We start from the raw sequence: 27,625 nt of genomic DNA, 5'->3' as shown, positions 1-27,625 counted from the left end.
CATCGTATTTATATTTTTGTCTTTCCAACCTGACCACCTAGGCAGCAGAAAGCTGAGAATATCATTATATACACTTCTGCTTCCTTAAGGACGCTGTGCCACAACCGTACTGCAAGTATCCTCTGCAGTTTACATTGAGTTACAGCTTGAGATGAAGCAGTAGCCAACATACTGAGCTAATCAGCAGAAACTGCATTCTTCTGTCTTAGCTTCTTGGAGAACTCCAGTTTCTTCTCTTTCCTATGCTATTCTATGCCTATTTTTCCAGGTAGTTCAATGACTCCATTACATCCAATTCTGAAGGTAATAGGCAGATCAGCAATGCATTTTCAGGGAAGGATTCTAAGCTTGAGAGTTCGTTTCCTTCCTATGACCCCTGAGACCAGCAGAAGTTTCTTAGACATCTTCTGAAAGGTCAGTTACACCCAGATCAGAACAACACACATGCGTTCGCACATGGATGAACACCCAACAAGAGACAAGCTGGATTTGTGATGGGCAAGGAAAAGTGCACACTTTGAGTCAGGCGAAGGAGACTTTGAAACATCTTACCTCTGCTTGGCTATTTTTATTACACTATAATCAGAACACATTTCCCAAAGGCTACACCAAAAAAAGATTCTGGAGTCAATTAAAAGGAAAACCTAACAAAATACAAAACCAGCATCAGATTTGTTGACACAGTGTACAGCCCTAAACCATGATAGCTTAGAAGTTCAGTGCACACAAAACGCAGAACCAGGGTTTCTTAGAATAGAATTACACATTTATTGTTCACATTTGAAATAACTTGGTTCCTGACTGAACCATCGAAAGTCTTAATGCATCTGTAAACTGAGTATCACTATAAAACAATTTAAAATGCCATGTAAAATAATATCATGTATGCATGTGCTTCATGTAATGGTTTCTCAGCATAATCACTTTGTCTATTTACAAATATATAAAGATTTTGCACTTTAAGTCATCTGAAATATCAAAGAGGTATTTTCAAATCACACAACTTAATAAATATAGAACCTGTTTTGTTAAAAATCTACCGTATACTGTACATTCAAGTTGAAGGAAAAGAAGTTTTTATGCCAGTTACTCTTGGGACATAAATGAATGTGTCCAATAATTAAACAATTTCTAAAAGTGCTATTTCTGCCCGTGATGAAAGGTAATATTAGGATCCAGTATTTCATTACAGTCAAAGTTTCAGACCATTGCTTCATTCACAGAATCAGAGCTTCTGTTACTAGAAAAATATCAAAGCTTTCATATATTTTTTAAATTATCTTCTTTCAAGAGTTGCAAGAAAAAGAGGCAAAAAATGGTCTATAAAATAAAAGCCATATGCACACACATACACACACACGCCACAATTCAGATCACCACATAATCCTCTAGGAGAATGATCAAACTCAGTGTTGTGTTTCACTTGAGAATGATACATTTATGAACAAATCTCTAACGAAAAACCCAGCAGGCAACCCTAGGAAGTCTAAGGCAGTTGTTCTATGTGCAAGTTTCTACATAGCAGAGTGCCAGCTCCGGAGTCTTCCCATGACTTTGCGCATTACTCCGTTTCCTCTTTGTCACTTTCCACCCACTGATTTGGCTTGCTATCTCCAGCAGGCTTTTTCGATGCAGCACTGGAACTGGGAAAAAGAGAATGTTACAATACAAATAAATTATGCTTCAGATAGAATTACAATACGACGTTTAATATGTTTTGAGATTTTATATATATATATATATCTCTATCTATATCTATCTCAGTCATAAGCCTTAGATTAGGCTTCCTGTAAGTTATCACAACTTAATAACTGCGCTCCATGTAGAGTTAAGCACTACAAAAATAATCACCATCATTTCCGATACCTGTTACGTATAATATACTGAGGTGTCTGACAAGATTCTGCTGAAACAGGACCACTCAAAATACAGTGAGGTTTTCTTTGCTGAGATGTAGATTTCACTAATCGATTGTCTTGGTCAGAACCTAAAAGATACACATATCATCAGTTAAACTACCATGCAAACAAGAACATTTGAATGTTTTTGAATGGACTTTTCAAATTTGAATTTGAATGGACTTGCTTCTTTATGTCTTCTGCTTAAAAAAAAAAAAAACAAAACCAAACCAACCACACCAAACATCTTACAGCTTGTCTATAATAATAAATCTTATTGTTATAGATACATGATAAAAATTTGTAAGTACTCTTAATGCTGTTGAAGTTATGTTAAAATTAGGATTCCAAGTTTGAACATGAAGCATTTACATACACAACCCACTGCTGCAAGTAATCATATTGAAGTCAAGTTTAAAGTCAAACGTAAATTTTCTCACTTTACAATTGATAAAGCTTTTTTACTCCTTAAGTAAAAACTTCTCCAGCATGCATATACAGTAATTAACACCAACTGAGAACTTGCAAACTTGCCATAGAGTATATAAAAAAAATTTAAAGCAGTAAGTCAGAAGCCTCAGCACTTATATGTCCTTAACCATTACTGAAGTCAATGGAAAGACATGGCCAAACTTGTCAGGGCCAGATCAATCGCCACCAACTTTTCCTCACATTTAGATTTCAAAGCTTTCATATGAAGTGGAAAATAATAGAATGGTTCTGTATTGTACAGTATTCATCACAGCACTACAGAATTAAGAGCTTTTGGACAAACGTTGTGAAAAAGGAAAATTTAACATTAAAACAATTCCAATGATAACCTCTGGAGTAATATGCAAATGGCGTATGATCCTCTGTGTGGTAGACATTTTTCATTGCTATTACCCAGTAGCTTAAGATATGCCATTTAGAAGAGAAAATATGGCATTACAATGTATCTAGAAACACTAGAATTTGGAAAAAGGCAATTACAAATCAAAAGTTTTAGTGTACAATGAATGCTAAACAGATATCAAGTTGCTCATTAAATCATGTCGTTCTTCAGGAGCAACAGCGAAACAATCTTAATTCTGTTCCTAAAAATAGAAGTTTTCCTACTGTGGAAGATCATTTTATTTCACACCTACAGAAGCACTACAGGAACTGCACAGAGGAGAAATAAGGAGAACCCAGAACACATAAGGCAGGCTACTGTATCTAACAAGAATACAAATTCAAGCTATCTTTACTCGCCAGGTGTTTCACACATCTTAAACATTGGCCACCACAACGAGAATCTATTTAACAGTGATTGTTGTTACTTCACATTTAATTTAGTTTAGTAATTCTAAGAGTTTCCCCATTCTTAACAGCTGTACTGTCAGGTACTTGACATTCACCAGATTGATGGTTCAAAATCTCCTTTTAAAAAGGGAGTTAACTCCCTCCCTGATAATTACTTGTGTAATTAATTTATATTTATGAAGCAGTTACCCTGACAGATATCTGGTAAAATTTGTCTTGGGAAGTTTTTGGTTTTTAATAGTTTTGTTCATATTTGCATGTTCTAGTTGAAAGGGGGGGAAAAGAAACACATTACAAGAATGTAATTTGAACCAAATACTTGCTTCCTAAGAAGGCACTTGGAGTTGTCACATTTTCAGAGTGCTTGTAATCAGTAGACATACTTAAGAACTGTTGCTTCAGCCATGCTCCTCTATCTTCTTCAAATGCCTTTCTCTAGGAAAAGAAATGACAGTTTACACTTATGACCACAGAACAAACTTAGCCCACATTGAATTGATGCTGTTCCATCTAAGAAAGCAAAAGTACACGTCCATGTAATTAAGGAGAGCCAGCAATTTAACACAGAATTAGTCATGCGAGCAAGCTTCTGAATCCAACAAGGATTAGCTGAGGAGGTATTTATTTACAAGCCCAACCCCATGGTTTGTTTCAGAGATGTCTGACTAATCCTTTCATTTTACTGTTCTCCACCTCAGTAACAAGAATCTCCTATCACTGCCTCCTACGCTCCCCTTGCCCCTCAGTGTATCACCCATTGGAGGTAGCCCTCATTTCTGGGCAGTTCCCAACAAGGATTAATGCTTAAACCTCAACCCTGAGCCTTCTCCTAAACAGATAAAAATGACATTGAAAATAGCACTGATTACTTCTGTCCAAAACTGGGGCAGAAAGAAAGGGGTTGTTTCACTTTCCAATCACTCTGAGCACAGAAAAAAAAAAATAATGGCTGAAAGACAGCCTCCAAAAGATCCAATGGCTCTGGAATCAAGCTACAAGCTATTTCATCTTCAAAACCCATTAGTGAAACAGGATATCTGTCCCCATTATGTAAAATTATTTCTGCTATGTCAGCTGAAAACAGAGCAAGCTGAACTCCAATGCAAACTTTCACAAATACCTACAAAGCTTACAGCAGTGCTTCTCTTTTCACACTTAAGCATTTTAACAAGCAGAAGTATGGGGAGTTATGCTTATGCTGCAACACAGTCCTAAATATTTCTGGACAAATATCATTTACTATTGCTCAAGACTTTTTAAACCTGAATTCAAGGTCCAACATGAAATTCACAAACTCACTAAAATGCAAATAAAATGAAACAGTTAAAGACTACGTATCTATATATAGTGGGCTTTGTCATTATCTGTCACAGCATGAACTACTGTGCCAAGTAAAATCTAAAGTATTTTATGTTCTTCACAACAAGTTTTACAGCATAAGAAAAAAGCGCTGTCCTGTCAGCCAAGCTGTCCACCTAGCTCAGTATTCTGCCTCCAACAATGGCCATGGAAGATGCTATTCATCAGATCACATGAACCTGGCCACTTTCTGCAGTGCATTCCCTCAGAGGTTCCCAGCCCCAAAAGCCATTTGATTAGAGATGTTGGTACTCCCTTGCCCTCTCCTTTTAGTATCCATCAGTGGATGTGTTGCTCATGAGCTTAGGCAACTGCATTTTCAACCTGCTGATATCGATTGCCTTCACAATCTTCTGTGGCAGTAAAATCCAGAAACAAGCTACCTGATATATAAAAAAGTACTTTTAAAATATATTTTAGACTTAATTTTAAGCAGTTTCTATGAGTTCCCTCTAGTCCTAATCTTGAGAGTTTTGGTGAACAGTACTGCTTTCATCTGACCAACTGAATCCACTGTTTTATAAAATTTAATCATACCCCACTCCAACTTTCTCCTCTGCATGGCAAAGCAAGCAGTTCTGTAAGCAATAAATCTGAAGTCCTTTTCTTTTCCTTCAATGGCTTTTTTTCCCTGTCATATCTGTACCATCATAGTTTCAAGACCATGTCATCATGACTTCCTTTCCCTGCTAAACTTGTAAACCCCTTTTACGTTCTTGGCCTTAACTATTGGCTAGACCAAAGGACACACGTGCTCGAGCTCATTTAGAGAGACATCTACCCTGACTGCCTTCCAGTATGCATACTTACTGGCCAGCTTAACTACAAGAACAGAACAAATAATGACCCTACTAAGGAGAAGGCAACAATTACTTTGTGTTTCTGCAATAGTCATTCCTAACCTTTTGCGAAAACCAATCAAGTACCTTTGAGAATTCAATCCCACAGCCAAATGTGATTGAAATTTGCATAGGGCTTGCTTTTGCAGGAAACCAAACTTAAGCAGTACCTAATAAAGGATTTAGTGAATAAGTGGACTGATTTTTGGAAGTACTTAGATATTTCAAAAGCTAAAACAAAAATAGGTCATTCCAGTTGCAGCAACTGTATTTTCCAGTACACACAAAAACTTGTTTCTTTGAAATGCAAACAGAATTATCTCCTACAATGACCAAAGATGTTTTATACAGTACGGGAATGATCTTTCTCCATAGATGTTAGCAAAAAAGATATTGTTGGATGGTTGCATTTTAGCGTTTATGAAACTACTTAACAATCGTAACTCATCTTCCATAGGAGTTCCCTTTTCTAATACCTTTCCACTTTTCTAATACCTCAAGTCCTAATCTAATAGCAGCTTCTGTAAAACTTCTTCGTTCCTTCTCAAAATTCTTTTTTTGTTCTCGAAATAGTGTCCATTCTTCCTGAAGACGCTCTCTTTCTTCCAACAAATAGCAGTCCTGTAGTAACAGAGTGGTGTCATCGTCACATGGAGACATAAGCTGTTGCTGCAGATACAAAGCAACAAAAGACACAAACATTAATTTGGGAGTGACTGTTAAGAGGTGCGGTATTTCCACAGGTTCAGTTTTATGAGAAAAATGGTTGAAGTTTAATATAGAAACAATGTAGTAAGTATCAAGTTGGTGGCTGACGGGGGCCGAGTTTCAGATGGCAAGCAAGATGTCCCTGTTCAGGCAGCTGACCACATCAGCCTTCCTCAACTTTGTTTATCCCCCAAAATTATTCCTACCAGGATTATAAACTCCTTAAACTACTAACCAACTTGCTACCACACCTATACTTGGACCAACCATTAAAATATTTTATTTAAAAAGCATTATCAAAGAACAGAGGAAGGCTCAGAGGTTAGAAAAGCAGCACATAAAAGAACAAAAAAGCTTAGATTCAGTTGAGAAAAATAAGAAAAATTAAAGCCTACTACCTGTAAGAGTTGTTGTTGAGTTTTGATCATCTCTTTACACTGCTGAATCTCCAACTCTAGCTTTTCAGTTTGCAGCTCGTGGTCTTCTCTTGAAATGACATCTTTTTCATTCAAAGCTCCTGAATGTACACGTGACACTAAGGGGGGAGGGGGGGAAAAACTACTTAAACAAAAGAAATAATCCCTCACATCAGGGACTCACAGCAAGAGCAAAAGGTTTTGCTGTATTTGTCTCATCCTGAAAGATAGACACACAGTGTATTCAAAATCACTTTTATCGGAGACAAAAGATCCAGAATTGGTGCTACACATGTAATTATGCAAAAAATCCAGTTCAGGGGAGAAAAAGGTGATGAAAACATAACTGTTTCACTTTCCCCAAGGTAAACCAAGCATCTGCACTGCAATACAAGTGTCACACAAAACCCCCCTCTTGTTTCAGCAGTTATTTAAAAGAAAAATCAAGACAACTGAAGACTTCTTTTCACTGACATTGTTAGTCTATTCTTCTGAACCCATTTTTGAAGGTCTTATGTGTTCATAAAAATGTGACAGCAACTATATTTATCACAGATATAAAAAGAAAGCCTTTTCCTTCAAGTCCTGTGAAGGAGAAATGGAGCTAAAAGAACATCGTGTGCATATTTTCATCCCAGTAAGGGAATGAATTACAGAGAAATAAAGTGTATTTTGTATAATTACTATCGCTGTGATAGCTATGCATGAAGTTAAATAAAGCAATATGTAATGAGCCAGGTTGTAATCCCCCGATGCCAGTGTTTGAAAATTAATTGAATCCTGAAGGACTAGACTGTGGTCATCTCTATAGATCCAGAAAATAAAAAGGTGACTACAAGAAAACAGCAAATACTTAAAACATTTTTCCTGATGCTTACGATTATTTCTTCAGTTAGTTACACCAAATCAAGTACTACTCAGAACAAGTGTTCTCAAAATCCTTTCTGTGGTATAAACATATTCTTATAGACCATCTGCTCTTTTATTCGCAACTGCATGCATGACCTTCTCAGCCTTATTCTTGACTGCAAACATCCCTGTGGTAGCAGCAGCATTTGCTTGCATGGGAAAATAATACTAGGAAAGAATTTTATATATTTTTAGCTGTCTTTTAATGCTGTTTAACAGCTGGAAATGAGGAGAGTCCAGTGCCATACCATCAGCCAGTTCACTCTAGAATGCTACGAGCAGCCTCGGAGGTATGGATGTGGCAAGTCTAGACTCTTGAGAAGGATTTACAGATTTTGCATTCAATTTCTTCAAGTTGTTACATCTGCATTACTTTAAAAATCTCAAGAAGGTGGGGAAAGGCAAAAAATATTACTACAGGGCATATAATTTCAAAAGAAAAGTAATTATTTCTTCAAAAAGTTGTTTACTGTGTCAAACTATAATCGTGGCCTTTCTCACGATAACAGGCTTGGTATGCAATTGCTTCCCTAACTACCCACTATTAGAACTCACACAGAAAAATGCCAAATCACAAGCCCTTTCAGGAAGCCTGCCAGATCCCAATTCCTTCCAGTTTAGCTTGCTTTTAGCTTAGACAGTCAGTAAGGTAAAACCTAAAAGCATACCAAATAGAATTATCGATAGCGTTTTGTATTTACATGTAAGACAGTTAAACCTCACCTTGGTTATCCAGCTTCTCAACATGATTTTTCAACATTCTCCATTGTTTTCTAATGCTGTTGGTAAGCTGCTCTCGCACAGTTTCACAAGACAGTTCCCACATATTCTCCTTATTGAACTCTCCGATATCTTCCTCCAGGTCTGACAGCACCTGTTGAAGCAGAAACGAGTCTGCTGCAAGCCAGCCCACCACTCCAAATAACTGTATTTGTTTGTTTAAATATGTATATAGATTTAATTTACTGAAGAGAAGGAAAACCTTTACATACAGGGAACATTTTTCCACTCAGGGAAATCTGTCTGTCAGGGAGTTCACTGCCCTGACAGCCTAATACTGAAGAGACAGAAGTCACCCGGCAGTCCTCAGAGGGGGATGTATCAGCTAGCAACACTCACTCTCACGCATCTTCAGACTACAGAAGTTCAGACTGCCGAGTTCAGCTGGCAAACTCCCATGGTAGCTGCCCATTAGCTCACCATGCAGCATGAACAGGATTTAAGACACATTTTTCCTGTTAAGAATTAAATAATTTGTCCCTGCCTTATCTTTCTCCATGATAACAAAAACCCCACAACACACCGAAGGTGGAGTGGAACTAGCACCTCCCTCTCCCATTTTACACTATGGTTCAAACATCAAACCTGAATGTTATCTAGAAGAGGAAAGTCTAAATCGTGGAAAGAAGACTAACCCAGGACTAGTGAGCAGGTTTAAACTGAAAAGCTATAGCTATTTGAATATCTGGTATGAATACTCCACTCTTCTCAAGCATTTAAACCATTCTATACAGTCCCCTTTATCCAGAAGTAGATAAGAAAAGTAGGATGGGAAGTACAAAACCAAGAAGTTCAAAGACATCAAGGTAATTAATTTACATATACAGTAAGCTCTTTTTTTCAAACCTGGATCAGAGGAGATCTTAAGGAGCAAAGCAACAGCTAAAAAAAAAAAAGCATGGTTTTGGTTTGGGGTGGTGTTTTTTTTTTTTTTATTTGCTTTGTTGTTTGGTTTTTTTTTTATTTGCTTTGGGTTTTTTTTTGGTTTTTTATATATATTTTTTTTTAAAAGAGTTTTACATCACTTCCGAAAGAAACATCTTATTCCTTGACTTATATTCATATATGCTAACACATTGAAAGCCCAGTCTGGAGTCGGCCTCTGGACAGTGCTGTGATAATATGACAGTCTGGCTGGTTTCATGGCTGTTATTTTGGGATGGGAAGCAAAGTGATGAATGATGCTACAACATCACTAGCTGCCACACTCCAAGGGGTAGGTTTCCTTTTATGAATCAATATGAAACAGCTTTTCTAAGTAAAAGTGTAACATTTGGGTTTGGTTTTTTTTTAATCTGCAAGGAACTGAATAAGAGTTCAGATTCCATACCAAAATGTTAAAAGAGCCACAAACAAGCGTGAACTATCAGATGCAATGTTTTAAAATATAAAATTATTTTCAGATGGTCATAAAACAAGCCGGTACTTTAGAAAAAAACCTAACCCGTGTAAAATAAATAATTATATTTATAATAAAATAAATACAGAACATTTAATAAAATTATATTTATAATAAAATAATCATAGTTCTAGAATGTAAAAATAATTTGTTATAAACAGGAAGCATTTTGGCAAAAAATATGATTTTGCCGAAATAAACTATATTAATTTGACAAATGTAAAAAAAGCTAAGCAATGTCCCTATCACGGCAAAAACTATTCCCAGTTCTAGAGTGGCACGAAATGACAGAAGGTATGAAATAGATTGGGGGGGGGTGGTGGAAGTGGGGGAACACAAACCAAAACAACAAAACAAAAAATCCCACACCACCTGACAGTCCTGCTGAAATAACTCCATTTGAGACTTGCATCTAGCAAGTACTTCTATTATTATTCAACTGCTAGAAGCTACTATTGTCTGTAAGTAGTTGTCCTGCTTAATTTGGTTAATTAGTACTACTAGAAGAGGACTAATCAGAAGTTTCAGTGCAGGGTTTTAATATTTTCTTAGTAGTCTACTACTGCTACGACAGTTAACAAATACTTGCCTAAGCACCCAAGAATGGTGAATTTCAGAGCAGTAAGTCCGGATTTTTCCTCAAGTTTGTTTCAATGCACAAGTTCATAAAGACCCCATTCCCACAGCTAGATTCTCACCAGTGTACTCAAGTTTGTACCAAACTCCCCTTGCCTCACTGGAATCCTAAAAGCTGAAGGACCATTTATAGAACTGGTACCCAATTATGCTTTATACTATAAATTATACCTGACAGTCATTACTGAAGATCAACTTCTTGTTGCCAAGCTGTAGTAATAATTAGATCTACCAATTTCCTACATGGTGAACTTATAAGGTAAAAGATTAACACACTGCATATTACTGACTACTTCACTAAATACACACAGCAGTCATTCTGTGTAGTAGAGGGGACAAGTCATCCAGTGACTTTAAGAGTTTATTCGTATCTTACAAAGTAGTAGCCAGAGAGTCTAGTGCTTTTCTACACAGCACATTCTGGGGCTAGACAAATACACCCGAGATGGAAATAGAGGAAGTAGTACAGCAACTTGAGCAGGACAGCGGACCTTCTGAAACAGCAAGTACTAGAATCCACAGAAACAGCACACACCGCAAGGCTCCATCTACACGTATTCTTATGTGCCAACATGTACTATTTACTGTAATAGAAAATGGTTCATACTTTGTTCTGTGGAGTACCCATAATTCCCTTAACCTCCTATTACTAGTACAGCATCAGTCTTGAACGATTCCTAGAATCTAGCCTTCATGCAAGTTTTCTGTATTTCAACTCTTTCTTATGCCCCGGACACTCTTACTGCTAAGCAAAAGCTCAGTTAACCTTCTAGATTATTTTCCACTTCACTCTGACATCAAAACAGAACTGCAACTTCTAGCAGGGAATCAGCAAAATGAATAAACAAACTCTTAGATAAAATAATGAATGTGAAGTGAATTGAATGTGAAGTTTTATTTTCCACAAAAATAAAATATCTTGTGAAAACAAAGCAATACCTAAAATCTGGAAACAAAGAAAAAAAACCCCACAAAATACCACAGACCATTTTACTTGGAAATCAAACATTGTCCTTGAACATAACAGCAGCTCTGTAAAAGGAACTAAGAGTTAGTCTAATCCATGTAATATAGGAGCGTGTTCTAATTACACTTCCTCCACCCCCATGGATTCTATGGGAAGCCCGATTTCTTTGCATGAGCACCTCAAAAGCTAGCATCAACATCTTAGTACGGAAGGCAGATAAAGCCCAAAATGCATCATTATATAGAATTACATACAGGTAGCTACTGCATTTAAAATCAATTCAAATTATACTTTCAAGCTTTCCATTGACTAACTGGGAAGAATAGACTGGATATTGTTCACAGACAGTAGAACATATAAACATGGATGGATTTCAAGCACTGCACAGGATGTGTAATCCACTGTAAATCTCACAAGAAATTTACTTTTTTTTCAAATGATCAAATTACTCCAGTACTATACCAAACAAATTTAATTTTAACTGAAGAATACTTACTGGCCCATCTTCAGACCTTTCTTTAGGTTTCTGTTTCTGTGGTGGCAGAAGTGAAATAATCTCTTTCTTCATTTGCTGAAGAACTTTTTTAAGCTCAGCATTTTCCACTAAAAGCTGTTTTTGGCGTTGTTCATAATCACTTAACAGAACTTTATACATTTCCTCTTCATTTCTGGAAGAAGAAATCTTACAGTAACAACATAATAGCCATAATATATGCTTCAATTAATGTTGTTCTAGGACAACTACCTGGCTTCTGTCTTATCAGTCCTCCATGCACCTCTCTTCCCATCAGCTCTACCAACATAATTTAGAACTTCCATAGCTACAAATGAAAAGGATATTTCAAAGCGTGAAACAACATGCAAATATATAAATATTCAGATGACATTGCATTTACATATAGTTATCATCAAGAGACCAAACTACCCAAATATCCCCCTCAATCTTCAGACCCACATGAAATCACATTGCCCTGCCTAAAGCAAGTATAATACAGTCAAGGAAAGAAGGTATTTTTTGTGTTTGGAAACTCATGGAGGGATATATTCTCATCCTGTCTTATCTTTGTTATGCATTTCTTAATGACACCTTCATCCCTATTTCAACCTTTATATCAATGGTGTATCAACTCTAACCTCTCTTCTGGCAATAACGCCAGTTTTATCTGCAGTTTAGGGTAAGCAACTTCCTGATGTTTCACAAGGTGTTCCTCAAAACAAACTTCTATGTTTTAAGAAAAAAACAAAGTAAAAAAAACCCAAAACCCCACAGACGCCCCCAACAACAAAACCAACACATCACTACAGACTAGTGGTCCAAGCTCAATTCTAGTTAGCTATCAAGCAAACAGTAACTAGATTTAAAACCCTGTTATTTTGACCTCACTGATACTTGAATTAGTACTAGCCAACTGGAGTCTACAACGTGCCTCAAGTAAGTTTTGCTGACCTCAGGGTGAGACTTCTAGAGATTACTGAGCTGATACCTAAAGACTTTCTGCAGCCAAAATAGGTGCTCCTGCTACAGTGTCCTCACCTGGTTTGGCTTGTCCACAAGCACTTTCAGAAAACTACTACTTCAGCAGGAAACCAACTTGACAACAACATGAATAGTTTTCTTCTGGTTTAGTCAATATACTAGCTTAGTAAAACATAACATGTGCTACAAGGGGCAAACAGCTGAGTGTTTTGGGGGTGGTGGGCATAACGCAGTGTTTATGACACTACCCAAGGTCTTCTGATGGTAGCAGGATCAAGAAAGTAGAGGAGACACAGGTCTAGTTTAGGAATTTATTCCAAATAATTCTCCCTAGTAAAAAACCATCATTTTGTGAAGAACTCCATTTGGTTTGTGCTTGGCAAACAATCTTATGGAACCCAATATAAAAGTGTATTAGCTTTACACAGTCAGCTGATATGAAACGTTACATCCTTTTTGTAACATTCTAACATCTAAATAAAAATCTACGAGTAGGGCCATAGTGACTTTAAAGACACCCAGAACTAAATTTAAGCATTTTTAACATACAGAATATGCTATTTTGCTGTAGTAAGAGTCAGAGCTACTTACCTATCTTTTTGTCCTTTTTGTTCATGACTAATTGATGTAAGCGTTCCTTTAATTTGTTGTATTCTCTCTCTTTCCTCTTCATATCATGATTGTACTGTGTAGCTCTACTTGAAATTATGTTCTGTAACTTCTGTACCTAAAAGGAACCCCACAAAAGCTGTGTTACTTAAACTAAAGCATAAACACATAAATTTCTTCAGAAAACCAAAACATGTGAAGCAAAATGACGCTTTTATTAAACTGTATTTCTGGTGAAAGGAAGTGAAAACGGGAATCAGGAGAACTCTCTCAACTCATGGATTCTGACCTCAAACTTGTCCCAGAGGATTTAGTTTCTTTGCTGCTGAAAACATATTATAATAGTATAGTTCCTCTGAAGTACAACTAAACTCATGTTCTGGACATTCACATAGCCTGCTTTAACGCCTTTATTGAACACAGCGGAGAAAGACATACTTTCGGTTTCAGTAATTAATGTTTAGAATTTAACATTAGAATTAGTAAATTTTTTAATATTAGAATTAGTAAGTTTAATTTAGTGTCTAAAATACACTTTTGAGGTTTACACTAAAAAAATAAACTCATCTTATTTTGGACAGCAGGATACTGGAAGACAAACTATTCAATTCAGTATAAAAAAACATTAAAATATATCATAAAGCACATTCTTGGCCTGTACTATCAATACCTGTGGTTAAGGTTTTTTTAATTGTCAGTTTTAACCTTATAAACATATAGCACATTCAATATTTTAAGCTGGAACTTTAGGATGTTCACTATATAGAGATAGCACTGTGATTGCTAACTGTATGAATATGTTCATGAACACAGAGAACACTCACAGAAACTTAGGAGCCATGTAAAGTACAGTGTGCGGAGGGGGAAGGAGCACACTGGAAACAAATCTCAAAACAAAGCAGTCTTGGATTTCAAAGTGCTTTCTGATCTTGGTTCTTTCAAGACTCCCAAGTTAATGAGACTGCTTTTGGGCTAGGTTTCCTCCCACCTTCCTTCTCTTTGGTCTTTTGCTCTCCTCTACAGTATAACCAGAAAATGAAAAGCTCCCATACACAAACATGTGAAGAAGTGACTGAATCCTGTTGCCCCCTCCTACCTTTTGATATTTTTAACGTTCCAAGATAAAGCTATGCTCAAAAATACAGAGAGCCTCAGAGAACTGCACATGTGCGTTCCTGCAGTACTCTCCACTGTTGTTTTAAGTTGGACCTATCCCTTTCAGAACCTATTTATCCATATGTAACTTGCCAATTTCACTTTGGTGAAAGACAACATTTACTAATAAAAAAAGCATTCAAAGTGAACAATTACAAGACTCCTTGCAAAAAAAAAATCATATTATTGAATATCTATGTAATGACATGTTAATGTACAAGACAACTCACTTCATCCTTTTCATTTTTAAGTAACTGGTGCAAATTTCTGTTCTTGCTTTGCAGTTGTCTGTCTCTTTCCTGAAGTCCAACTATTTCCCTTTTAGATAATTCCAACTGTTCCTAGAAGCGTTGACAGTTCAGTATCAGTAAGAATTAATAGCAAAGGATTAAAAAAACAACCCACCAAACCGCACAAGCCACCAAACTGCCAAGCTACCTCACTTGAGGTAAGTTTGCCTACATATTTGATCTCTAATGTTTTGAGCATGATCTTGCATTCTCAATGACAAGTGAGTTCTATTTGCTAGAGCAAGAAGTACGATTCTCCAGTACAAGAAACACTCCTGCTCACAAGAAACAAAAATCTGGCTTGGTATTTAACAGATACTATCTTATACAGTTATTACAGTCAGGATTCTGTAAGCATATCTATACTGTTAGAGTGAGGTAGATACTAAGCAACCAGTACGAATTTGGGACTACAGTTTTACTGGAATGTTTCTGTTAAATAATCAAGGGAACAATTAACACAGACGTGCAGACTGTGACCATAACAAAGCAAATGGGACATTTCACATATACAGAGTAAGGCTAGGCAGATGATCTTACAATAACAGATTATGCAAAACTAGTGTTTTAGAAATCATCTTCCACAAATATGAGACTCAAACCTGAAATTGCCAACTTAAGTGACAGAGCCAAACACAAAGAAAAAGAGCTTGTATGTAGTATGTGTAGCAAACTACAAACATGTAGAGATATTTAGGCAACAAGAACTTCTAAGCAAACTACATCAGAATATAGGTAACACAATAGTGGAAGTCAAGAGGATTGCTGCATGTTATCTGAAAGAATTTACATGAGAAACCTTACAAGCTGATGGCTAAATTAAATGCCCCGGAATTTAAGTAGTACTAGTAAGTTTTTCTGCCCTCACCTTAAAGCCATTTGCTTAGGGAAAGTGACTGGAGTGTTCTTGAACCTAACATTATAAAACGTGTGTATAAAAATGAGTGCAGTTACATGTGATTTTTTTAATGTCACAGTTGACATGCTTCTACATGGATGACCAATCTCAGCAGAAGGACTGTTATGATTTTAAGAATCTGCAGCAGCATTTACCAAGGAGATAGTGCTGGCCAGCCCTAGTGAAGCTTAAAAAAAGCCCTGAATCATGCATTGCAATTTTTTAAAAAAATCTATTTTGTTGACAGAATCAAGGGAAAGACACCATTCTTCTAATATAACTGCACGTACAAGCACCCATGAAGTAGCATAGGCTGTGAACTTCCAACGGAACAGCTACTCCACAGCAGCTGCCCTGGTCTTGTGATAAAACGAAGCTTAGTAACTTCAGTATTGACAACAGCTTTTGAGCAATTCTTACAAAAAAACATTTGTAATCCGCTATCCAAGGAATTAAAAAAACACCAACACAAAAAAAACCCCCACAACATGGAAAAGCTACAGGTAGGGAGAAACACTGATAATAACCCTGTGACACACTAGACACTACCTACAGTTCTACAGGTTACAATTATATTGGGACTTTGTCTTTTAGAGCCGGGGATATCCTTTTAAGTGATACTGAATGATGTGAAGTGTTCAACATTTTCACTCACAGCATGCATTCACACTTCCAGTCTGAACAGTCTTCTCTCTTCCTTGATTAAAGAGGCCATAATTCTAAGTAAGTTTTCAATTCTCTCATTAATTCATGTTTCATTAACATTACAGAATTTTCAAATGGAAAAAGACTTCAAAAAACCCCAAAATGCACATAAAACTACAACTCCAGATTAGTACTGGGGAGAAAAACAAAAAAGCACTCACTGTTAAGCATGTACAGTATCTGTAAAACATAAGTGCTGAATAATATTGGTGGAATTATCTTGGTTTCTACCTTTAATTTAGCGTAACAGTTCTGTAAGTGGTCCATATCACTACTCAGTTTCAGATGCTGCATTTCTACTTCTTCCTGAGCTCGAAGGTTCTTGTGCTGCCGTACAAGCAATTCATTCATGCAATTTATGATAGATATTAAATTTAATTCTTTTTCTTTGGACTCCATATAAATAGAAGGAAAGCCCAATGTTGTCAATTCCTGGTAAAAGACAAGGAGGGTGAAATAAGTAACTGGATCAATCTCTCACAATTCTCCAAAAGAGAGAAACAGTATTGGGTGAAATCTTATACAAAGGGGGAGGGGAAAAATAACTTTGGCTTCTGGGCATTGAGAAAGAAGCCTCTTGATCCAGTGAATCTTTACTATCACAATTGATTTAATGTCACCTTCACACAACCTCCAAGAACAAGAAGACCTGGCTTACCCTATTGAGATAGGATATACTCTGTTCAATATTCTCTTCTGTGCAGAAGGCACTGAAAAAGCTGTGCATGTTTTTGGATGAAGGCAGTGGCAAGCGTAGCACTTGTGAGTTCATGCTTGGGGCAGATATCTTTTTTTCTGAGGTATATTCAAAAATATTTTTGCTATCTAAAAGTCAAAAACATTAAGAAGCAAGTCAGGGCTAATAGTTTAGGATACATCACCAAAAAAAAAAATCAAATCCTTAACTACTCAAATTATTATTTACAGAAATTTACAATTCTAAAGTTTAAAATTTAATCTAGAATGATACATATTAAATAATTCACACACACAAAAAAGATAAGCTTCCACTGAAGATTTAAAGACTCAATAAGGTATTATAACTTTCAAATTTTACTCATCTGCCAAGAAAAAACTGCCCAAACTTTCTTCTTAATTGGCTTGCTACAACACAAATTTTTTTTCCTCCTACACAGGTGCAAAAGCTGTTTGTTCTGTCAGAATTCTTATAGAATGTATGACATCCTTATTCACATTAAGCATATACTGCAATTTACTTTTCCACTAGGTAGAAGTAGGCAAGAAAAGGTTCACTCCTATAATAAGTTTGTAATCAATTTATGAGGCAAAAGAATATAGAACAAGTAAACAAACCTCTGAAAATGCAAGATATCCTGAAAGGTGTGATTAAAAAAAAAAAGTACTGAAAAATCTTAGAACCTTTATATACGTGACAGGACAGTATTTTACAGTAGCATTTCTGTGATGACTCAATCCAAAACAAAACGGTCTATGTACTATATATTATTTAACATTCTGCTTAACTAGTCAAATATGTCATGCACAAAACTCCAATCTCTCTCTCTTTAGCAGCTATAACATCACTGGTGAAGTCAGCAAATCCACTAAATTCAAAATATTAATAATTTACCTGATGACAGCACTGGCACAGTAATAGTCTTCCAATCTCCCATAGCAACAAAGACAGGCAGGGTACCTGAGCAACTGGTTCAGCAGTGAAGTATTTCGTACAATTGCTGGCAACGCATGTTATGTAGGCATCTCCTAAAATAGCAAGAGCATTTTAGATTAACAATAGCAGCTAATACAGCTAGAAGATTAAAGCAGGCATAGGAGAGTGAGTACTGGACTTGTGCTACACAAAATTTTTCAACTTCTTTACACAGAATTTGAACACAGTAAGCGCAGAAAAATGATGCATCTATCTATATTTAGTTAGCCTTAAATTTAACTAAGTCTTGTAAACCATTAACTAAAGCTAAAATGCCATGCACACATTAGCATAATAGAGACTCACAGCGTGGATAACTCAGTTGTTACTGGTGACGTACATCAGAGAAAACACAGTAAGCCAAATACTAAATATTTTCCTGCCGTAGAACCAGGAAGCAATTTTATTAAGATAAACTAATGTGAAGTTTTAACATAAACCTAAACCTATCTAGAGTGGGATTATTACTTAAGGATAATAAAAGCTCTAGAGAGGATATATTAGCAGAGAGAGGACAAAGGAACTTCTAACAAATATTTAACTATTTAAATTTATCTTAACTTATACATTTAGTAATAATGACTTTCCATGGAAAGTTGCTTGCTTCATTGCAGAACCTCTAAAATTTTTGAGAAAAACAAATCAGAGAAACCTTACCCTGTTGGCACAGCCACTCAGTTCAGCACTGGCCCTCTGGAAACCAAAGGAAAGTCACACACTTGTAAGAAAGAACAATCCAATTGTCCCCTCACCCTACCCGCAGTGCCCAGTAAGAAGGCACATAATAGCATTAGAGTTACCACACTGCTGGAAACTTAAAATCCAGCTTGGATGCTTAAGATTTGGACAGCATAACCCATCAGCTGTTACATGAACCATGATAATTCAGGGAAACAAACTTTACACCTGACAGAAAAGGCAGCCCCCTTTTTTCAATTAACACTTTGGAACAAAGTCTCAAGTCAGTTTTAGACGGACTCTATAGACATTTAGAGCACAGGGATGCTTTCCTCTAAACACCCCTCCCCACCCTTTCCCCTGCTTATGTTCCAATAAACACACTCTGGATAAGCAAATTCTAGATTTCTGACACCAAAACCTTGTATTTTTATCACTGTGGAAAAAAGCTATCATTTGGGGGACAAAAGAAGGCACATGTGTGCTCTATTATCCATAAGGTCTCTTGAGAACTCAGAGGCAGCAAGAATCCTTATCAACATTTCAAAGCGCAGAACACAATGCCCAAAGTAACACCAGGTTTTTAAGAGATCATACCAGGGCATAGCAATAATATGGAATGCTCAGTACTAGAAAATAAAATATGCAGGGTGATGAATATTTCTCCACGTTCATAAATTTACTTGGAAAAAAAAAAGTTTTTCTTGTAGTGACAGGACGAGGGGCGATGATTTTAAACTGAAAGAAGGGAGATTTAGATTAGATATTAGGAAGAAATTCTTTATTGTGGGGTGTGGTGAGGCACTGGAACAGGCTGCCTGAAGAAGCTGAGGATGCCCCTTCCCTTGAAATGTTCAAGGCCAGGCTGGATGGGGCTTTGAGCAGCCTGGTCTAGCGGGACGTGTCCGTGCCCATGGGAGGAGGGTTGGAACTCTATGATCTTTAAGGTCCCTTCCAACCTAAACCCTTCCATGATCCGAGTTGAAAGCCTGCAGGAACTACTAAATTTCGTATCAAAAAGTACACATAAGGCAGCAACAATCTACTGGCTGTTCTTGTTTAAAAAGTGTGAGGTTCTGCCCATATTTATTAATGTAGATTTTTCATCTTTTTTTCTCCTGTAAAACCAAAATGTCCAGAAATGAACAAAGTGAGGGTTCAGATTCTAAAGACAAGAACTGACTTCATAGCAGAAGTCTGCAAGGCAATCTTTTTTTTTTTTCCCCACACATCCAAAACAATTGTGCTTTTAAAAATGGAATTCAAAGTCAAACTAAGGATTAAGAGGACACGCTTCTTACATGTTAGCTTCCTTTCTGCTGGACCCATCAGATGGGGAAACCTGCAAACACAGGGGGAAAAAGGCAGCAAATTAAGCTACAAGTATATTCTCATTATTAGCATTGCAATCCTGCATTCTAATAAGGCATTTCAAAAGATTGTTAAGAAACTCAAGACACACAAATTCCATTGAGGACTGTTTGAAAGTCTTCAAAAATAATACTCACATTTCAGATACACTGTTACTTTCAAACAAACTGGCTTTTATTCTTTAAGAAATTGCATACCCATTATGAGATCTTATCACCCAAATTCCCTCAACCAACCCACAGGTGTCTCTACACTGACAATACTATTCTGACACAGCATCTATCACCCCAAACAATGTTTGACTGGAAGCAAAAACTAGACTAGCCCAGGTGTGGGAATGAAATGTTTCTTTAAGATTTGAGCCCTGCAAGCCACACGCAGATTCATTCAGTGCAAATACTTTATCAAGGCTACTCTCTAGTGACACTCTATTTCTAGGTACACCACCAGGAGGAAACAAAGAAAATTAACACACAAACTCAGGCTCATAAGCATGTCTAGTGAAGACAGAGAAAGCAAGAACACACAGGCAGTACAATAAAGTCCAGGTAATGCAATTATATTCTTCTCACATTAATCAACCTTGAAAGCTCTAGAGCCTTTTGTCTTCAAAAAGCCACCTGCAGTACACTGCACACTGTTTAATACATCAGATTAAAAGCCACCTTCAGCAATTTCAAGATTTGGAAAGTGTCAAATTCAAAAGTTTCCCTCAGCTGTTAAACCACTACCCCAAAGTATCTTAAATTGTTATGTGTCATCAAACAAGTGCAGTAGCTTTGAAGCAATAATCATTTCAGAAAGCAGTCAGCATTTTGTACTTGAATCATCTTTACATACTTTATTCAGAATTAAACTCAGATGTACAAAACAAGACAATCCCCTGTCAGCTGCAAATGGGAATGCTACAAGGCTTTAGTGCCATGCTGAGATCATCTCATCAGTTCCACGTGGCTCCTACTGCCAGTTCAGGACCTCAGCCACGACTTCTAAAGTTATCTAGCGATTAAGATCCATCAGATACATTTCCTTCCCAGTCTAGTCAGTTCCTCTGGAGCAACACGGCTCAAAATAGCCTCACTGAAGTATGCAAGAGCTAAAGATGAATGTTCCTGGTGAAGACAGTGTGGATACAAAAGTAATTTAGATACACCATATTCAGAAGGGACTCTTCACCTTTAGTATGCTACAATGCTCTCTTTAACCACCATAACATACCAGGAATGTATTACAAAGAAGAGGAAAATGTGTAACTCTGAAGCAGTATTTTGCATAATTATGGAAGAATAATAAAATAGTTCACAAGATTGAGAAGTACTTCAGGGATCTCCCTAGGCTATCCTAGTTAACACAGAAAGGGTTTAACCAAACCAAAGTAGTAGGAAGGTTTTCTGGGTTTGTTGTGCCACACCCCACGCATCACCTCCCCGCCAAATCCTGCTTGGGAAAACATGTAGTAGGAAGCAAAAAAAAAAAAAATAAAATAAAAATCATATTTTGCTGATTCACAGAGTCTCATACTAGTGTCAAAAATCTGACTGAGGGTGGGACAGAAAAGAACCCCTGAGCAGCCAAAACCACTGTAACTACTTAATGATTTTCCTTCTGTGCCCATTCTCTGTCAGCAGGGATTTGTCGCAGTTACTTCACCAACAGGTTTGATGACTTGCCCAAAAACCTTTAAGGAGCCAATGCTTGCCAGATGAAATTCTGCCAACTGGCACTGCCACGTTCTGTCCAAAGCAAGAAACTTTTAGGGTGGATAAGACCTAGGTGGACTGTCAAAAAATGAGCCTCCAGGACCCAATTTCACATGCATGAATACAATGGCAGGGCCATCTCACTGCAACTAAAAATCTAAAAAACAAACAAAAAAATCCTAAACACCCCCCAAAATGCTTACACTAAAATCACAGACAGCTCGATTAATACCAAGGAAGCAGTAATCAAACCAAAGCATTCAAGTGCTTGTTGGAACAGGTGAAGTACAAAAAAACCCCAAGAACCTAGAAAAAGCCATCATGGTAGTAACAAACCAGAACTTGATTCTTAGAAATGCACATGGGGAATTTCGACAAAAATCTACAGGAATAGTTCCACAAACTCCTACGTGTTTCATTAACAAATACATCTTTCTTTTCAAGAATAAGTTGAAGATAAACTTCAAAAATAATACATTTCACAAACGCAGAGAGCTGAAAAGAGCTGTTCTTAAAAATTATTAGTTTGCATTTTGGGGAACAGGGAGAGACTGATAATGAATGTGCCAAGATTCAAGATAGAAATCTGATTAAGCGAGCGTGAGTTCAGACCATAACACAACTTGAAGATCATGAGCACTAAGAAGTAGGATTATAAGCTTTACACAATGCAGCATACTTAAAATTTCTTAATATCATGCTTAAACTTGAAAAGGAGTAGTCATAACTGGCTTTGTAAAGCTCATTCAGACAATCAGAAGAGAATCGCTTGTCACAGCACTGTAGTGGGATCACATTACACCATCTGGCCATCTCTAACCTACACAGGGTGTGACACAAATGGGAAACCCAGTATCTGGTAACCCAGAAAACTTTTTTCCCCACAAGGTAGAGAGGATAGGGAAAGGACATTTTTGGAGAGGTGGTTTCTACCTGCCTCCAATATTGCAGTGTCTTGGAAAAAAATTTAAAAAGGGAGTATCAACCAGAAATTGACAAACATTCCTTCTCTGTATATTTCAAATACTACTACAAGTTGTGACATGTATGTGTTTCAGCTTGTCAAACTGGAGGGTGGGTAGTTAGCATTTGCTTAAAGGGCAATAGGATTGCTTCTACTAAAGTTATATCCCAAAAGGAACTGTGAACCTGCTTAAAGCTTTTACATCACAGATGCCAAACAGATGGCTTTTATCCGGATAGACACAAAGACACATCAGTCTATGTTAATTTAGGATACACTCCAATCATGACACTGTAGGTTTACAAATATACTCCTGATAATGTCATAATACACATACTTGGTTTAATTCATGTAATCATCATGAAAGTCCATGCGTTTCCTCCTCAGAGTTTTGATGCCTATTCTCTCTCTACAGCTGTTTTAATAATGTGATTTACAATTAGTACTAAAATATGCATATCACATCTAGTGATAACTGTATAGTTGAAAGAATTCCTTCCTCTAAAATTTAATATTGTAATTTTAATGATGGTCTTGCAATCAAAACAGACCCCAGATCTTTCCTCCAACATTTAGAAGATTGTGGCCATTTAATTGTAGTTCTATTAACTGCAAAATGGGGGGTGGGGGAATCCTGCCACTTATCCACATTCTATGGGAACTTTAAGTAATGTCAAATTTCCAGCTAAACTTCTCAGTCTTGTCAAAAGTAATGTGAAAAGGCAAGTCAAACCACCCAGCCTGCAGACATTAAGTCTACACTTCATTCTGAGCATATCATACTCAGAAAATCCCAACTACATTTCTCCATTTTGTTTCACCAAAAAAATTTAAAAAATTCAAGAGTTTTAAGGAAATAAATATTTATTTGATCTTCTCAACGTGTATAACCACATGAGAATATACCCTCACATCTCATAAAATTCAGTATTTGATGACAGTTTGTCACGGTCTTTACCTCAAACACTCAGGTTACAAGGAATCTAATCTAAGCTAGTCTACTACTTCAAGATTCAACTCTACCTTTTTTTATACACAGATGACTGAAATTCTGTTAATGCAATCACTGAAAAAACTGAAACACATGGAAATGTTTCATCTGCATCCCAAGCTGGCTCCCAAATTCCTACCCCGTTTTGAACTAACACTATGAATCTTCAAATCAGCATTTTCCTACTACTAAACAATAGCACCAATTTTGTTAATCTTCAAAATTGTATTCGTTTGCACTCACAAACCACTTACTACAGGTAGCTAGAATAGAACATTCTGCTACCAAACCTCCCCACGTCACAGATAACCAAGAGGAAAAAAATCTCAGGAACTGTCTTCTGCAGTTCCTCCTCCTTTTCCTGAGACCAACTTTAGTAGCCAAACTTTATAGCCTGGCTGTCTCTGTAAGCAGATGATTTTAAAAAGAAAGGAGAAAAAGAACAAACAAACAAAAACCACAAAACTAAATAAACCACACCCTTACTAGTTCCTGAAGTTGGTAACATTTACTGGTCAGAGACAGAACTAGCATTCCAGATCTCAGAAATTATGCAACTCAGAAGTTTCAGTAGCATATTACCCGTAAATTAAATCAGGCATAGTTTCTATTGAGCATAACAGAAGCCTCACAGAACAGACTTGGTAATTACAAACAAATAGGACCGGTGAAATATCAGCATACCTTCTGTGGAAAGAAGGAAAACTAACAGGAAAACAAACTGCCACAGTGCTCTGGAAGAAGCAATAAGCCAACATACCCGGGCAAGACAGTATAATTGGATTTCCAAAAAGCTTTTCACAAGGTTTGCTACCAAAAGCTCTTAAACTAAGATGTCAGGGGATTTATTAATAACCTATTATAGATGGAGAAGGGCAAAGTGTAGGAATAATTTAAAGAAGGGTGAGAAGAGGGTATGAAAGTATACCATATGAAAGTCCCAAAGAGACAAAAATTTAGAGACCCAAAGGGGTCTGTGCAGGCATCTGCTGTTCAGTAAATTTACAAGGTGATGAACAGGTAACTGAGAAAGCTCATGCACTATACAGATTTATTCAGAAAAACAAGCACCCAGATTGAGCGACAAAAACTGCAGAAGGCTGTCCTCAGATAAAGCATATGGATGATAAAAACCAGCAACTGAAATTCCACATTCATAAACGTAAACTAACACAATGAAGAAGACAACTCTGCTACATACTTAAACCAATAACCTCTAGTTAGGTATTATCATGCAGAAAGAGATCCCAGGGTCACTATGATTAATCTTCTGGAAGTAACAGCTCACAGGCCATTAACAGAACGTTGGAGCAGAGGACAAAAAAAAGAGATCATCATAAGGTGTCTGTATTTAAGATTCCCCAGCTTAAATATCACGCACAGGTACAACCTTCCCTGTAAAAAAGAACAGACCTGAAAATGGCACAAGAAGGTCAACCAACATTTTAATACAAGAAACTAATAAGCTACGAGTTTTCAGACAAAACAGCTAGAGAAATAAGAGAAATGTACAGAATAATTATTCATTGCTTCTTTTAACACAACAGTTACACAAAATTAAATGAAACATTCAGTGCAAAAGCTGGAAAACAAGAGCATTTTTTTTCCATATAAAACACGGTTAACTTGTGGACTCACATCACAATGAGGTGCTGTGAATGCTAAATATATAAACTGGCTCAAATTCATTGAAAAACATCCATCAGCAGCTATTAGAGATACAACCTCCGCTCAGAAATCCTTCAGCTCCAGACTGCGGTATACTGGAAGAATACATGGATAAAAGCATCACTGTACAACCAACCTATACCTATGATCTTTTCCTTAGCATCTGCTGCCAGCCCCTTCCAGAGACAAGATACTGACCCCAATGAGCCTGGCATTACCCTCTCCTCTGCTCTCTCCAGTCTAAGTGATAACTGATATTAGTACCACAGCTTTCCCCCAGCAAAAACCAGAAAGACCATCTTCTCCCCCAAATACTTATAATCTGCAATCTCCATCAATGGTAACAAATAAATTTCTCTAGGTCTCCTTTCTAAGCTCACTATTAAAGTTTACCTAATACATTCACGTTTTACTTTGCATGCCTCCTATTTTAAGTCATTGCCCTGAAATTCCTATCATACCTTTGTAGCATATGGAGCCCCGTGTAACTATTGCATTGACAGCACAGAAAGCAGCAGAGTATTCTACATAAACAGGGGATGCAGTAATACTACAAGCTGATCCTGCAATACGATTTGATCTTCAAATTGAAGTGGGCTTTGCTGCAAATGAAGACGAAAATATTTTTAAATGAAACTAATTTAGAAAAAAAAAAAAAGGCAAAATCCTTTTGGGAACCTCTACTCCTATATCACGTGAAGCTAACAGCTAAAGCCAAGCAGTCACAAATTCACTGACTCAGTAGAAAGCTTTACGGCTCTCACCTCTTCAAGCGTCCAACGCTTGTAGCTTCACAGAGACCAACAAAACGCCGGGCCTTCCAGCGGGAGGGGACACAGCCGGCAAAGCCAAGCCGCTAACCCAGCTCTCCCTCGTCCCTACGGATCAACCGGAGAAGGAGCACATGTCAAAACCCACATCATCGCGGCAACCAGCGCGGTTCCCCCCCTACGCAGCCCTCCCCTAGGCGAACCCAGACCGCGGAAACCCAGTTCCCCTCGGCCGGGCTCCCACACCCGCGGCGGGCGGGCAGAGACCGGCAAAGCCTCGGTACCTCAGCGCTGCGGCGCCCTCCGGATCCCTCACCGCCCACCCCAGCCCTCGCGCCGTACCTCGCCTCACCAACGGCCGCCGGGCGCCCGTTACCCGCCGCCCCTCGCCAACGGCTGACCGTTACCCGCCGCCCCTCGCCAACGGCCGCCCGTACGCGCCGCGCCTCACAGGAGGTGGAGGAGGCGGAGAGAGGCGGCTCCTGCGCCCCGCAGCTGCCGACGCCACCACTCTGGCCCTTCACCGGGCCCCGCGGACTTAACCACCCCCCTTTCGCCCGCACACCCCCGCCCCACCGCCGCTGCCATAGGCCGAGCAGTTGCTAGGAGACCTTCAACAAGGGCCTGCACCGCCCCGGCGGGCCTCGGGCCGGTGGCGGAGCAGGTGCCGCCACAGCGCGGCCGCGCTGTGGCGGCACCTGCTCCGCCACCGGCCCGAGGCCCGCCGGTGAGGGAGGGCATGGCTCCGGCGTATCTAGCTGCGGTTTGGAACCTGTCGGTAGGCCCTAAGAGCGGGGAGAGGCCTTCTTACCTAGTGCCCGGGTCACAAGGCCGGAGGGGGTGCTAAGTTTTGAAAATATAAATCTGTCAGTAAATATTATTCCTGGCACTCACCAAGAGTTAAGTTTTTGCCCAGGCGTGACAAAAAATGTGTCCCTGGAGGAGCACCAGGGCTGGCACATACCTTATTGCCCAGAGAGCATCAGTTAAATGGTCTAGCATTACCTCACTAAATATGTGAGGCTTTTAATAAAACTGCCCAATAGAACTCGGTAAAATTAATTCAGTAATCATGATCCACAGGAATTGATTACTTTCATTATTGGGGTTTGCAAGTCTGCAGCCTTCTTTTCAATCAATCATTGATTTTTCTTTATACCCACCACCTTCATACCCAAGTACATCAAATTCCGCAATCCTGTGCTTATACATATCTGCAATATCTAATTCTCCATCCTGCGTGTTGCTGTAAGTTTGTTGACATCTCTATTCTTATATTTTGGTGCAGGAGAAAATGTCAGGTTTTATGTTGCCTTTCATAATTTGAAATTTTCATCCTAATTTCTTTCCAGGTTAGTAAACATATTTCAATATTAGCAACCTTATTCTGCTTTTGTTTTTAAAGATGAGGTGACCAGAACAGGTTCTGCTGAGTAAGATAACATTTTTAATACAGTAAACATTTTTCATTTCTAGTGACTA

At 37.9% G+C, this 27,625-nt stretch overlaps 1 protein-coding gene across 1 annotated transcript; it reads right to left on the bottom strand.

Annotated features, from left to right (window-relative positions):
• Nucleotides 1–750: 750 nt before the first annotated feature.
• On the bottom strand, nucleotides 751–26,568 carry SSX2IP (SSX family member 2 interacting protein). Its single transcript, XM_074152284.1, has 17 exons — nucleotides 26,486–26,568; nucleotides 26,138–26,251; nucleotides 19,981–20,021; nucleotides 18,659–18,694; nucleotides 17,921–18,054; nucleotides 16,988–17,154; nucleotides 16,561–16,761; nucleotides 14,667–14,777; nucleotides 13,264–13,399; nucleotides 11,941–12,016; nucleotides 11,692–11,863; nucleotides 8,137–8,287; nucleotides 6,487–6,623; nucleotides 5,876–6,049; nucleotides 3,506–3,617; nucleotides 1,867–1,987; nucleotides 751–1,643 (listed from the first exon to the last, which is right to left on the bottom strand). Exons 5-17 carry the CDS (start codon nucleotides 17,961–17,963, stop codon nucleotides 1,562–1,564), a joined length of 1,683 nt encoding a protein of 560 aa, XP_074008385.1. The 5' UTR covers nucleotides 17,964–18,054; nucleotides 18,659–18,694; nucleotides 19,981–20,021; nucleotides 26,138–26,251; nucleotides 26,486–26,568; the 3' UTR covers nucleotides 751–1,561.
• Between the last annotated feature and the right edge of the window lie 1,057 nt (nucleotides 26,569–27,625).

The sequence above is a fragment of the Numenius arquata genome, chromosome 8 (assembly GCF_964106895.1).
Source record: "Numenius arquata chromosome 8, bNumArq3.hap1.1, whole genome shotgun sequence".
NCBI lineage: Eukaryota > Metazoa > Chordata > Aves > Charadriiformes > Scolopacidae > Numenius > Numenius arquata.
The sequence above is the reverse complement of the archived record's forward strand: the minus strand, read 5'-3'. Positions and strand labels throughout refer to the sequence as shown.